This window comes from Leucoraja erinacea, chromosome 13 (assembly GCF_028641065.1).
Source record: "Leucoraja erinacea ecotype New England chromosome 13, Leri_hhj_1, whole genome shotgun sequence".
In the NCBI taxonomy this organism is placed as follows: Eukaryota; Metazoa; Chordata; class Chondrichthyes; order Rajiformes; family Rajidae; genus Leucoraja; species Leucoraja erinaceus.
In genome coordinates, this window is record NC_073389.1 from 54,033,357 (window position 1) to 54,047,577 (window position 14,221).

At 49.7% G+C, this 14,221-nt stretch overlaps 1 protein-coding gene across 2 annotated transcripts in view; it reads left to right on the forward strand.

The window, feature by feature from the left end:
* The window catches only part of cxadr (CXADR Ig-like cell adhesion molecule), a 77,453-nt gene that overhangs the window by 41,188 nt on the left and 22,044 nt on the right, over positions 1-14,221 (forward strand). For both annotated transcript variants that reach the window (XM_055645253.1, XM_055645254.1), the window contains exons 2-3: positions 10,093-10,259; positions 12,652-12,856. In XM_055645253.1, coding sequence (XP_055501228.1) covers positions 10,093-10,259; positions 12,652-12,856 — 372 coding nt within the window. The remainder of the gene's footprint in view (positions 1-10,092; positions 10,260-12,651; positions 12,857-14,221) is intronic.

The following is a 14,221-nucleotide window of genomic DNA, read 5'->3' on the forward strand; positions in this document are numbered from 1 at the left end:
ATCGAACCAGGGTCTCTGGCGCTGTGAGGCAGCGACTCTACCCACTGCACCACAGTGTTCGCTGTCAGTAGGAGGGAGCCGGTCATAGAGCGATACAGCATGGAAACAGGCCCTTCGGCCCATCTCCCCCACACTGACCAACATGCCCCACCTGTCTACGCTTGGTCCATATCCCTCCCAACCTGTCCTGTCCATGTACCTGTCTAACTGGTTTTTGAATGTTGGGATAGTCCCAGCCTCAACTACCTCCTCTGGCGGCTCGTTCCATACACCCACCACCCTTATGTGGGAAAAAGTTACCCCTCACATTCCCATTAAATCTTTTCCCCTTCACCTTGAACCCGTGTCCTCTGGTCCTCGATTTCCCTACTCTGGCCAAGAGACTCTGTGCGTCTACCCGAACTATTCCTCTCAAGATTATCATACACCTCTATAAGATCACCCCCCATCCTCCTGCCCACCAAGGAATAGAGACCCAACGTCTCCCTATAGCTCACACCCTCTAGCCCTGGAAACATCTTCCTAAAGGATCCTCGGGTTTGGATCGAGGCACAAAAAGCTGGAGTAACTCAGCGGGACAGGCAGCATCTCTGGAGAGAAGGAATGGGCGACACTTTTTCAGACCAGAGTTATTCAGGTTTGGAGCTCCTGACTAGGCCAGAGTGAGTCCCACCGTAAATTGGAGGAGCAGCACCTCGGATTTCGCTTGGGCAGTTTACACCCCAGCGGTATGAACATTGACTTCTCCAATTTCAGGTAGTCCCTGCTTTCTCCCTCCTTCCCCTCCCCTTCCCAGCTCTCCCACAGCCCACTGTCTCCACCTTTCTTCCCCCCCCCAACCCCCACATCAGTCTGAAGAAGGGTCTCGACCCGAAACGTCACCTATTCCTTCGCTCCACAGATGCTGCTGCACCCGCTGAGTTTCTCCCAACATTTTTGTCTACCTTCGATTCTGGACTCCCCCAACATGTTTCCTGCCTCTAGTGTGTCCAAACCCTTAACAATCTTATATGATTCAATAAGATATCCTCTCATCCTTCTAAACTCCAGAGTGTACAAGCCCAGCCGCTCCATTCTCTCAGTCTGAAGAAGGGTTTCGGCCTGAAACGTTGCCTATTTCCTTCGCTCCATGCAAAGAGTTGTACACTCTCCACTATAGGAAATAGGCAACGTTTCGGGCCGAAACCTTTCAGGAAGGAAATAGGTAACGTTTCGGGCCGAAACCCTTCCGGGTTTCGGCCCGAAACGTTGCCTATTTCCTTCGCTCCATAGACGCTGCTGCACCCGCTGAGTTTCTCCAGCATTTTTGTGCACCTTCGATTTTCCAGCATCTGCAGTTCCTTCGTAAACAACTGGCACTCGGCTTGGGTGGTTGTAAATAATTGACCAGGGCGGTGTTTCATGTCGGTCTATTACCTGTGGACTCTGTGCTGTGTTTGCCTCAGGGTTTTGCTTCCTGTATGGTGAACACCGATACCACTTATTGTTCCATTCTCACCACTCATTGAGAGTTCAAGTTTCAGCCTGGTTGATAAGGTTTCGGCGTGGGCTGTGATCACCAGGGAAGCCTTTTCGAAATGCGTTTCGATCAGCTGATTGTTACTCGACCCAAGACGTCACCCATCCCTTCTCTCCAGAGATGCCGCCAGTCCCGCTGAGTTACTCCAGCGTTTTATAGAAACATAGAAAACAGGTGCAGGAGTAGGCCATTTGGCCCTTCGAGCCAGCACCGCCAATCAATGTGATCATGGCTGATCATCCCCAATCAGTACCCCGTTCCTGCCTTCTCCCCATATCCACTGACTCCGCTATTTTTAAGAGCTCTATCTAACTCTCTCTTGAAAGTATCCAGAGAATCGGCTTCCACCGCCCTCTGAGGCATAGAATTCCACAGACTCACAAGCCTCTGTGAGAAAAAGCGTTTCCTTGTCTCCGTTCAAGGGACTGTTCACTAGCCACGTTCCTTGGTCTTGGTTAAAAAAAAGTATCAGTATCCCGTACCTGCCTTCTCTCCATACCCCCCGATCCCTTTAGCCACAAGGGCCACATCTAACTCCCTCTTAAATATAGCCAATGAACTGTGGCCTCAACTACCTTCTGTGGCAGAGAATTCCACAGATTAACCACTCTCTGTGTGAAAAATGTTTTTATCTCATCTCGGTCCTAAAAGACTTTCCCCTTTATCCTTAAACTGTGATCCCTAGTTCTGGATTTCCCCAACATCGGGAATAATCCTCCTGCATCTAGCACTGTGTATGTGTTGCCCTGGTTCATTGTAACGTCTCAAAATACAACACATCTTTGCTGTTCATTTCGGGGTGACGTAGCATTAGAGTTATTGCCACACAGCGCCAGCCACATGATTTGATCCTGACCACGGGTGCCGTCTGCATGGAGTTTGTACGTTCTCCCCGTGACATGCTGGAGGTTTTCCCCAGCTGTTTCCTCCAGCACTCCAAAGACGTGCAGTTCGGTAGGGTCATTTACTTCTGTGTGGGATAGAACTGGTGTGCGGGTGTTCGCTAGTTGGCGTGGACCCGTGAGGCTGAAGGGCCTGTTTCCATGCTGTGTCTACGCTAAATTAGTTTAGTAAACCAGACCAAACTAAACTGCACACTTTAAAAAACAAAAAAACAATTCAAAATATACTATTTTCAAGAAATAAATATATATAATTCATGATCCTTACAAAACCCCGTCCAACATTCGCTAAGGCTATACATACATTCTTGGCCGAATGGCCTACTCCTGCACCTATTTTCTATGTTTCTATGCAAATACATTATTGCCATTAGAGGGAGTGCAGAGAAGGTTCACCAGACTGATTCCTGGGATGTCAGAACTGTCTTATGAAGAAAGACTGGATAGACTTGGTTTATACTCTCTAGAATTTAGGAGATTGAGAGGGATCTTATAGAAACTTAAAAATTCTTAAGGGGTTGGACAGGCTAGATGCAGGAAGATTGTTCCCGATGTTAGGGAAGTCCAGGACAAGGGGTCACAGCTTAAGGATAAGGGGGAAGTCCTTTAAAACCGAGATGAGAAGAACTTTTTTCACACAGAGAGTGGTGAATCTCTGGAACTCTCTGCCACAGAGGGTAGTCGAGGCCAGTTCATTGGCTATATTTAAGAGGGAGTTAGATGTGGCCCTTGTGGCTAAGGGGATCAGAGGGTATGGAGAGAAGGCAGGTACGGGATACTGAGTTGGATGATCAGCCATGATCATATTGAATGGCGGTGCAGGCTCGAAGGGCCGAATGGCCTACTCCTGCACCTAATTTCTATGTTTCTATTCAATACTGCTTACACAAATTACACAAATTTACCCCCCACCCTTGCCAATCATGTGGTCCACTGGCGTGGAATCCCTTCCTTTATTTTGAGTGGGGTCTCCACCACACCCTGCTCCCCCCCCCACCCCTCCATGTCCAGCAGCAGAAGGACCCTAGACTGTGGTCCTCCCCCTCCGAGCCTTGGCGTTGGCTGTGCCGAGCTTCAGTGCGACCCTCAGTGCGTGCTCCTGCAGTCTGCAGCGGGCCAGTCGGCAACCGATACTGTGTGGAAACAGGCACTCCTGCCACCCAGTCCAAGCCGAACATCGATAACCAGTGCTCTACACTGGGGCAATTTACAGAAGCCAATCGGAGGGGAACGCACGTGATATCGGTGAAGGCTCAGCAGATGGGCAGTCTTATCCATGGACTACCTATCCATGTTCTCCACAGATGCTGCCTGACCCGCTGAGTTACTCCAGCACTCTGTGAAACGTCACCTATCCATGTTCTCCACAGATGCTGCCTGACCCGCTGAGTTACTCCAGCACTCTGTGAAACGTCACCTATCCATGTTCTCCACAGATGCTGCCTGACCCACTGAGTTACTCCAGCACTCTGTGAAACGTCACCTATCCATGTTCTCCACAGATGCTGCCTGACCCACTGAGTTACTCCAGCACTCTGTGACTGTCTATGGTTTAAACCTGCGCCTGCATTTCCTTCCTGCACCTGGAGGTTAACGGACAAAATGCTTGAGTAACTCAGCGGGTCAGGCAGCATCTGCGGAGAACATGGATAGGTGCCGTTTCACAGAGTGCTGGAGTAACTCAGCGGGTCAGACAGCATCTATGGAGCGAAGGAAATAGGCAACGTTTTGGGACGAAACCCTGAAGGAAATAGGCAACGTTTCGGGCCGAAACCCGGAAGGGTTTTGGCCCGAAACGTTGCCTATTTCCTTCGCTCCATAGATGCTGCCTGACCCGCTGAGTTACTCCAGCACTCTGTGAAACGTCACCTATCCATGTTCCCCACAGATGCTGCCTGACCCGCTGGGTTACTCCAGCATTTTGTGGTGAGACCCTTGTGAAAGAAGTGAGATCAGAATCATATGACTGTCTAGAAGAGACATGGAGTAGGAGGTTGACAAAAATGCTGGAGAAACTCAGTGGGTGAGGCAGCATGTATGGAGCGAAGGAATCTGCAGTTCTTTCTTAATCAAGTAGGAAGTTAATTAGCAGTTTCTGGAGAACCTGCAGGGGGGTGTGGATTGCTTCACCGGCAGCCACTATGTATCTGGTGTTGGGTAAATATTGGCCTTGAGTGTTCTTGTGATGATCCCATGATATCAGATGCGGACACACCAACTGAGTCACGACCTTCCACAACATGAGGCCAGTCATGTCTTCAGCTTGCAGCAGAATGTTGCAACAGAATTACCAGCAAAACATGATAGATAACTTTACGCGGCATGTGTATTAAATGCTGATTGTGAGTGTGTATGTGGGCGTGTGTGTGTGAGTGAGTGAGTGTGTGTGTGAGTGTGTGTGTGTGTGTGAGTGAGTGTGGGAGTGTGTGTGTGTGAGCGTGTGTGTGTGTGAGTGTGTGTGTGTGTGTGTGTGTGTGTGTGTGTGAGCGTGTGTGTGTGTGTGAGTGTGTGTGTGTGAGTGTGTGTGTGTGTGTGTGTGTGTGTGCGTGTGTGTGTGTGTGTGTGTGTGTGTGTGTGTGTGTGTGTGTGTGTGTGTGTGTGTGTGTGTGAGTGTGTGTGTGTGTGTGTGGTGTGTGTGTGTGTGAGTGTGTGTGTGTGTGTGTGAGTGTGTGTGTGAGTGTGTGTGTGAGTGTGTGTGTGAGTGTGTGTGTGAGCGTGTGTGTGTGAGTGAGTGTGTGTGTGTGAGAGAGTGTGTGTGTGTGTGAGAGAGTGTGTGTGTGTGTGTTTCTATGCCAGTTTATCTATCTGACTGCTTTTTCTCTCTCACTCTCTTCATTTGTTCTCTCTTACTCTCTCTCTCTCTCTCTCTCTCTCTCTTTCTCTCGCTCTCTCTCTCTTTATCTCTTATCTCCACCACCCCTCCCCATTGATTCCATTACTCCCACCCAGAAGCTGCCACACACCAGCTGAGCTGAGTTTTCTTGCATTTTCTGAGTGTGTTTTTCTATGTCAGTTTCTCTCACCTCCCTCTCTCTGATCTTCCCTCCTCCCCCCCTTTCCTCCCCCCCCCCCCCTCCCCCCCTCCCCCCCCCCCCCCCCCCCCCCCCCCACTTACCCCTCCAGCTCCTACTTCCAACCAACCACGAGCTATCCTAGGATTGCACACACCTGATCCCCTCCCCCCTCTGCTTCCAACTGCGCTGCCTATCTCCCCCAACCACCCCATTGTCACCTCCCTTCCTTCCTTATCAAATTGCAGCACTTGTAGCCAAAGCTCATAGATCATAGACCCGCTGAGTTACTCCAGCTTTCTGTGTCCATCTTCCTATCTTTCCGCTGACTGGCTAACACGCAACAGAAGCTTTTCGGTGTACACAATACACGTTACAATCGACTCAACTCACCTCTTCCCTTCTTGTTATACAACTGATCTTCTCTGACTCTGTAGGTCCCCCCCACCGCACTGGTCCCCCCCCCCGCACCGCACTGGTCCCCCCCACCACACTGGTCCCCCCCCCCCACCGCACTGAAACTTCACGTCCAACATAGGTGTAGAATTAGGCCATTCGGCCCATCGAGTCCAGTCCAAGTCTGAGTCCAAGTCTGTGGAATTCTCTGCCTCAGAGGGCGGTGGAGGCCGGTTCTCTGGATGCTTTCAAGAGAGAGCTAGATAGGGCTCTTGAAGATAACGGAGTCAGGGGATATGGGGAGAAGGCAGGAACGGAGTAATGATTAATGCTGGCTCGAAGGGCCGAATGGCCTACTTCTGCACCTCTTGTCTATTGTCTAATCCGCCATGGCTGATCTCCGACTCCATATCCCATTTTCCTGCCTTCTCCCCATAACCCTTGACACCCGTTCTGATCAAGAATCTGTCTGTCTCTGCCTTAAAAAATATCCACTGACTTGGCCCCCACAGCCCTCTGTGGCAATGAGTTCCACAGATTAACTACCCTCTGACTAAAGAAGTTCCTCCTCATCTCCCTTCTAAAAGAGCGCCCTTTAATTCTGAGGCTGTGACCTCTGGTCCTAGACTCTCCCACAAGTGGAAAAACATCCTCTCCACATCCACTCTATTCAGGCCTTTCACTGTTCTGTACATTTCAATGAGGTCCCCGCTCAACCTTCTAAACTCCAGCGAGTGCAGGCCCAGTGATGTCAAACGCTCATCGTACGCAAACCCACTCATTCCTGGGATCATTCTTGTAAACCTCCTCTGGACCCTCTCCAGAGCCAGCACATCCGTTCTCAGATATGGGGCCCAAATTTGCTCACAGTGTTCCAAATGTGGCCTGACCAGCGCCTTATAGAGCCTCAGCATTACATCCCTGTTTTTGTATTCCAGTCCTCTAGATATAAATGCTAACATTGCGTTTGCCTTCCTTACTACCAATTTGACTTGCCAATTCACTTTTTGGGAATCCTGCACCAGCACTCCCTTTGCACCTCCGATTTCTGGATTCTCTCCCCATTCAGGAAATAATCGACACCTTTATTCTTGTTATCCAAGTGCACGACTCTGCACTTTGCTACACTGAATTTCATCTGCCACTTCCCTGCCCACACTGCTCACCTGTCCAAGTCCTTCTGCAGAGTCCTTGCTTCCTCTGCACTATCTTTGCGTCATCTGCAAACTTGGCCACCGAGCCATCAATCCCCTAATGCATGGCGCTGCAAGGCAGCAACTTCGCCACCGTGCCTCCCTATGAAGCCATCTGTGGTCAATGGCGTATATGCGTGTGCAAGCAAGCGTACATTCACACACGCCATCGTGCTCCTAGCATAAACATACACGTTAATCACAACAATGTACTTAAACATACACAATAGGGTGCAGGAGTAGGCCATTCGGCCCTTCGAACCAGCACCGCCATTCAATGTGATCGTGGCTGATCATCCCCAATCAGTACCCCGTTCCTGCCTTCTCCCCATATCCCCTGACTCCGCTATCTTTAAGAGCCCTATCTAGCTCTCTCTTGAAAGCATCCAGAGAACCGGCCTCCACCAACCGCCCTGTGAGGCAGAGAATTCCACAGACTCACAACTCTCTGTGAGAAAAGGTGTTTCCTCGTCTCCGTTCTAAATGGCTTACCCCTTATTCAAAAGTACAATAGGAAGTGCAAAGAGAAAAATACCGAAGTTTAGAATCTAGAGTTACAGTGTTGTAACGTTGCAGCTACAAAGAAAGTGTAGATAACAAAAAGATTCAAGGGCCACAGCAAGGTAGGTTGGAAGATCCGCTCTGCACCTTTAGTTTATGAGGTGCAAACAGTGGGGAACAAGCTGTTCCTAAATCAGATAGGTGACACAGTGCGCAGCGATAGAGTTGCTGCCTCACAGCGCCAGAGACCCAGATTTGATCCTCACTAGGGCTGCTGTCTGTACGGAGTTTGTACGTTCTCCCCGTGACCTGCGTGGGTTTTCTACGGGTGTTCCGACGGGCCAGTTTCTACACTTTATCTCTAAAGTCTAAAGTCTACAATCTATCTGGTGGTACGTGCTTTTTTTTATCTATCTTCTCCCCGACAGTAAATGGTCTTTGATTATGTTGGTTGCTTTCCAAGTTGTGCATTGGCTTCTACATAGAAACATAGAAAATAGGAGGCCATTCAGCCCTTCGAGCCAGCACCGCCATTCATTGTGATCATGGCTGTTCGTCCCCTATCAATAACCCGTGCCTGCCTTCTCCCCATATCCCTTGACTCCACTAGCCCCTAGAGCTCTATCTAACTCTCTGTTAAATCCATCCAGTGACTTGGCCTCCACTGCCCTCTGTGGCAGGGAATTCCATAAATTCACAACCCTCTGGGAGAAAAAGTTTTTTCTCACCTCGGTCTTAAATGACCTCCCCTTTATTCTAAGACTGTGTGGCCCCTGGTTCTGGACTCCCCCAACATTGGGAACATTTTTCCTTGCATCTAGCTTGTCCAGTCCTTTTATAATTTTGCAATAGGCACAACTGCAATCAGTGACTACAATATTGGCTGTTTCACAGATACCCTGGCTCTGCCTGTACATGGACATTTGAAATCCTCCTTTAGACTTTAGAGATACAGGCCCTTCGGCCCATCGAGACCGCACCGACCAGCCATCACTCCGTACACTCACGCCAATCCTACACACACCAGGGACCATTTACAATTTTACACCAGCCAATTAACCTACGAACCCGCAGGTCTTTGGAGTGTGGGGGGAAACCGGAGCACCCGGAGAAAACCCACGCAGGTCACGGGGAGAACGTACAAACTCCGAACAGGCAGCGCCTGTAGCCAGGATCGAAACTGGGTCTCTGGCGCTGTGACGCAGTAACTCTACCCGCGGCGTCACAGTGCCATATCGTGCCTACGATGGGAGAGTTCCGTGAGACCCTCTCTCATTGCCCCGACCCTTCCCCGCCCTACCCCAGTGCCCCTGTTCCAACTTCCCCCAACCCTTACAATTGGTCTGAAGAAGCATCCCGACCCAAAACATCATCTATCCACCTATCCATGTTTTCTTCCTGAGCCTGTTGAGTTACTCCAGCACTTTGTGCCTTTTTTAAAAAAAGTTCAGTGTTTTCCCATTTTCTCCACTCCCGTCTTCTCCACTGCAATTAGTATTCAATGGTTTCGATGCTAGCTACACAGTCTTCCTGAAACCGTCTGTGTAAATTCCACATGGATTGAATTTCACTATGAAATTATTGTGGTTATCTTTCTATTGGGGTGTCAGTATACCATAGACCATATATATATATATATATATACACACACAATAAATAAACAGATAAAGTGCAATAATAAAAATAATAGACTGTTATAGTTCAGAGTTTGTTTGATGTTGTGTTTAATAGCCTGATGGCTGTGGGGAAGCAGCTATTCCTGAACCTGGATGCTCCAGATTTCAGGCTCCTGTACCTTCTTCCCGATGGCAGTGGAGAGATGAGTGTGTGGCCAGGATGGTGTGGGTCCCGGATGATGCTGGCAGCCTTTTTGATGCAGCGACGGCTGCCAACATCATGAAAGATCCACACCATCCTGGCCACACATTCATATGACAGTCCTGGGGTGGGTGGCGGGACTGTCATAGGCTGATAGAATGGAGCAGCTGTGGGCTTGTACACTCTGGGGTTTAGAAGGATGAGAGGGTATCTCATTGAAACATATAAGATTGTTAAGGGCTTGGACACGCTAGAGGCAGGAAACATGTTCCCGGTGTTGGGGGAGTCCAGAACTAGGGGGCCACACAGTTTAAAAATAAGGAGTAAGCCATTTAGAACGGAGACGAGGAAACACTTTTTCTCTCAGAGAGTGGTGAGTCTGTGGAATTCTCTGCCTCGGAGGGCGGTGGAGGCCGGTTCTCTGGATGTTTTCAAGAGAGAGCTAGATGGGGCTCTTAAAGATAGGGGATAAAGTCAGGGGATATGGGGAGAAGGCAGGAACGGGGTACTGATTGGGGATGATCAGCCATGATCACATTGAATGGCGGTGCTGGCTCGAAGGGCCGAATGGCCTACTCCTGCACCTATTGTCTATCATCTATTGCCCTGGTGTGTTGTAGGATGGTGTCAGTGTGCGGGGATCGCTGGCTGGTGCGGACTCGATGGGCCGAAGGGCCGGTTACCAAGCTGTTTACCTCTAAACTAAGTGGGAAGTGTATCTGATACCAATTTTGTTGGCTGTATTCATACAGGATGGACAAAGAGCTTGGAGATCCTCCCCAGTCCAGATCCAGAGGAGAAAGCTGTGGGTGACAGTGTGATGTTGCGCTGCCAGTTCACACTGGACAGCGGGGATATTGGCCCACTGGACATCGAGTGGTCAAGGACTCCACCAGATCCAACTGCTTCCCAAATCATTGTACGTATAAATCCTCCCTCCGCTCGGTTCGCAATAGCCAACCTGATCTCCCGGTGGCCCAGCCCTTCAACTCCCCCTCCCATTCCCAATCCGACCTTTCTGTCCTGGGCCTCCTCCATGGCCAGAGTGAGTCCCACCGCAAATTGGAGGAGCAGCACCTCATATTCCGCTTGGGCAGTTTACACCCCAGCGGTATGAACATTGACTTCTCCAATTTCAGGTAGTCCCTGCTTTCTCCCTCTTTCCCCTCCCCTTCCCAGCTCTCCCCACGGCCCACTGTCTCCGCCTCTTCCTTTCTTCTTCCCGCCCAACACCCCCGCTCCCCAACATCAGTCTGAAGAAGGGTCTCAACCCGAAACGTCACCTATTCCTTCGCTCCATAGATGCTGCCTCACCCGCTGAGTTTCTCCAGCGTTTTTGTCTATGTACGTATAAATGATGCTGCTTAACCTGCCCAAGGTGATGAACTTCAGTGAGAGGGTAGTGAATCTGTGGAATTCTTTGCCACAAAAGGCCATGCAAGCAAAGTCAGTGGATATATTTAAGGCAGAGATAAATAGATTCTTGTATAGATGTAAAATGCTGGAGTAACTCAGCGGGTCAGGCAGCATCTGTGGAGAGAAGTAATGGGCGACGTTTTGGGTCGAGACCCTCCTTCGGACTCCTACACATAGATAGATCCTTGATTAGCACGGGTGTCAGGGGTTGTGGGGAGAAGGCAGGAGAATGGGGTTGAGAGGGAGAGATAGATCAACCGTGATTGAATGGCGGAGTAGACTTGATGGTCTAATTCCCCTCCTTTCAGTAGTGAACTAATTGAAGAAAGCTCAGAGTGTTGGAGGGACTTAGCAGATCAGGCAGTGTTTCGGGAATGAACTAGTCATTAGGAGAAGGGGAGGAGAAATCGGCAAAAGGCAGATGGGTAGGAAGGAACTGCAAGATTTAGATTACACTGAAGATAGACACAAAATGTTGGAGTAACTCAGCTGGGTCAGACAGCATCTCGGGAGAAAAAGAATGGGTTAACGTTTCGGGTCCAAACCTTTCTTCAGACTGAGAGTCAGAAGGAATGGGTGACGTTTCGGGTCGAGACCCTCTTCAGACTGAGAGATGAGTATAGGAGCAAAGAAATCCTTCTGCAGTTGTACAGGGCCCTAGTGAGACCACACCTGGAGCATTGTGCGCAGTTTTGGTCTCCTGATTTGAGGAAGGACACTCTTGCTATTGAGGGAGCGCAGCGTGGGGAAATGGAATGGGTGACCTTTCGGGTCGAGACCTTTCTTCAAACGGAGAGTCGGAAGGAATTTGGGTGACGTTTCGGGTCGAGAGAAGGGGGTGGGACAAAGCTTAGGTGGAAAAAATACACAATGTGCTCTCATTTCCCTCTGCATATTTGTAAACCTGCTCTGGACCCTCTCCAATGCCAGCACATCCCCCACCTCGTACATTGGGCCCAAAACTGCTTGCAACACTCCAAACACAGCCCGACCAGCGCCTTATATAGCCTCAGCTTCACATCCCTGTTTATTGTAGTCTAGTCCTCTCGAAAAAAACCGCTAGCATTGCATTGGCTTTCCTTGCTACTTATTCGACTTGCAAATTCACCTTTTTGTGAATAGGGCCTGTGTCCATGTTGCAAAACCCTCTGACTCGTAGCCACTCTGCTAACCCTAGCGGCTAGCATGGCCACCGTAACGAATGGCCATTCCCAATGTAGAATGGCACGGTGGCGCAGCGGTAGAGTCGCTGCCTCACAGCGCCGGAGACCCGGGTTCGATCCCGACTATCGATCTCCGTGCTGTCCTTACGGAGTTTGCACGTTCTCCCCGTGACCCGTGTTGGTTTTCCCCGAGATCTCCGGTTTCCTCCCGCACTTCAAAGTCGTGCAGGTTTGTAGGTTAATTGGCTTGTGTATGTGTAGATCATCCCTAGTGGGTGTAGGGTAGTGTTGATGTGTGGGGATCGCTGGTCGGTGCGGACTCGGTGGGCCGAAGGGCCTGTTGCCATTCAGCCCTTTGAGACAGCACCGCCATTCAATGTGACCATTTGCTCAATTGCTCTGGTATATTATTTAATTCACATGTTTAATCAATACCGTTTTATTATTAATGTTTAATGTTTTATGTGTCATTCCTAACTGTCACAGGATTTCAGAGCACCAAGGCAAATTCCTTGTATGTGAATACTTGGCCAATAAACTTATTCATCATGGCTGTTCATCCAGAATCAGTACACCCCCCCCCCCCCCCCCTCCCTCCTGCTTTCTCCCCACATCCCTTGATTCCGTCAGCCCCAAGACCTCTATCCAACTCTCTCTTGAAATCATATCTTGAATCGGTTAAAATTGGCTACTTAATCTTGACGTGATTCTGCCCCCCTTTTGTTGAACCAGATCATCGACTATTCTGGAGACAGGGTGTACGAGACCAGTGTGGAGGATATGAAAGGCCGCGTGCATTTTAGCTCGGTGGACCCCAAGAACGGCGACGCTTCCATCAACATCACGCGGCTAAGGTCCACCGACGCCGGCATGTACCATTGCAAAGTGAAGAAGTCTCCTGGCTCAAGAACAAGACCAATGAAGCTGGATGTTTCTAGTAAGCGAGATCACCTCTTGTGTTGCTGGTCGGGTTGCCGGGTTCCTCTCCCAAGTCGTGAGGGGAATAGATCGGGTAGACGCAACCAGTGCCTCTTGCCCAGAGTATGGGAAATCGAGGGCCAGAGGTCATGGGTTTAAGGTGGAGGTTCGGGCCGAGACCCTTCTTCAGATTGAGAGGGGGGGGGGGGGGGGGGGGGGGGGGGGATAGATGGGTAGAAGCAGTTACAATACAACAGTTGGGTAGAAACAAAGAACTGCAGGTGCTGGTTTGCGCACAAAAAAAGACACAAAGTGCTGGAGTACCTTGACATGACTTCAGAATGAAGGGACAGAAGTTTAGGGGTAACATGAGGGGGAACTTCTTTACTCAGAGAGTGGTAGCGGTGTGGAATGAGCTTCCAGTAGAAGTGGTGGCGGCAGGTTCATTGGTATCATTTAAAAATAAATTGGATAGGCATATGGATGAGAAGGGAATGGAGGGTTATGGTATGAGTGCAGGCAGGTGGGACTAAGGGAAAAAAGTTGTTCGGCACGGACTTGTAGGGCCGAGATGGCCTGTTTCCGTGCTGTAATTGTTATATGGTTACCTCTGAGGGTCAGGCAACATCTGAAGGGTCCCGACCTGAAACGTCACCTATCCAAGCTCTCCAGAGATGCTGCCTGACCAGCTGAGTTACTCCAGCATTTTGTGTCTTTTTTATAGAATAGTTTAGCACGAACAAAAATAGTGAGAGGAATAGATCGGTAGATGCACAGAGTCTCTTGCCCACAGTAGGGGAATCGAGGACCAGAGGACAGATTAAGGTGAGGGGGGAGATTTAATAGGAACCTGAGGGGTAACTTTTTCACACAGGGTGGCGAGTGTATAGAACGAGCTGCTGGAGGAGATAGTTGAGGCAGGGACTAACACAATGTTTAAGAAACAATTGGACAGGTACATATATAGGACAAGGGTCAAACACAGGCAGGATAGGGGACGCTTCGGGTCGAGACCCTTCTTCACACTGAGAGTCAGAAGGAATGGGTGACGTTTCGGGTCGAGACCCTCTTCAGACTGAGAGTTGAGTATAGGAGCAAATAGATCCTTCTGCAGTTGTACGGGGCCCTAGTGAGACCACACCTGGAGTATTGTGTGCAGTTTTAGACAATAGACAATAGGTTCCTATCTTTAAGAGGCCCATCTACATTGGCCTCGAAATTTGAGGAAGGACATTGAGGGAGTGCAGCGTAGGTTTACAAGTTTAATTCCCGGGATGGCGGGATTGTCATATGCTGAGAGAATGGAGCGGCTGGGCTTGTACGCTCTGGAGTTTAGAAGGATGAGAGGGAACCTGATTGAAACATATAAGATTATTAAGGGCTT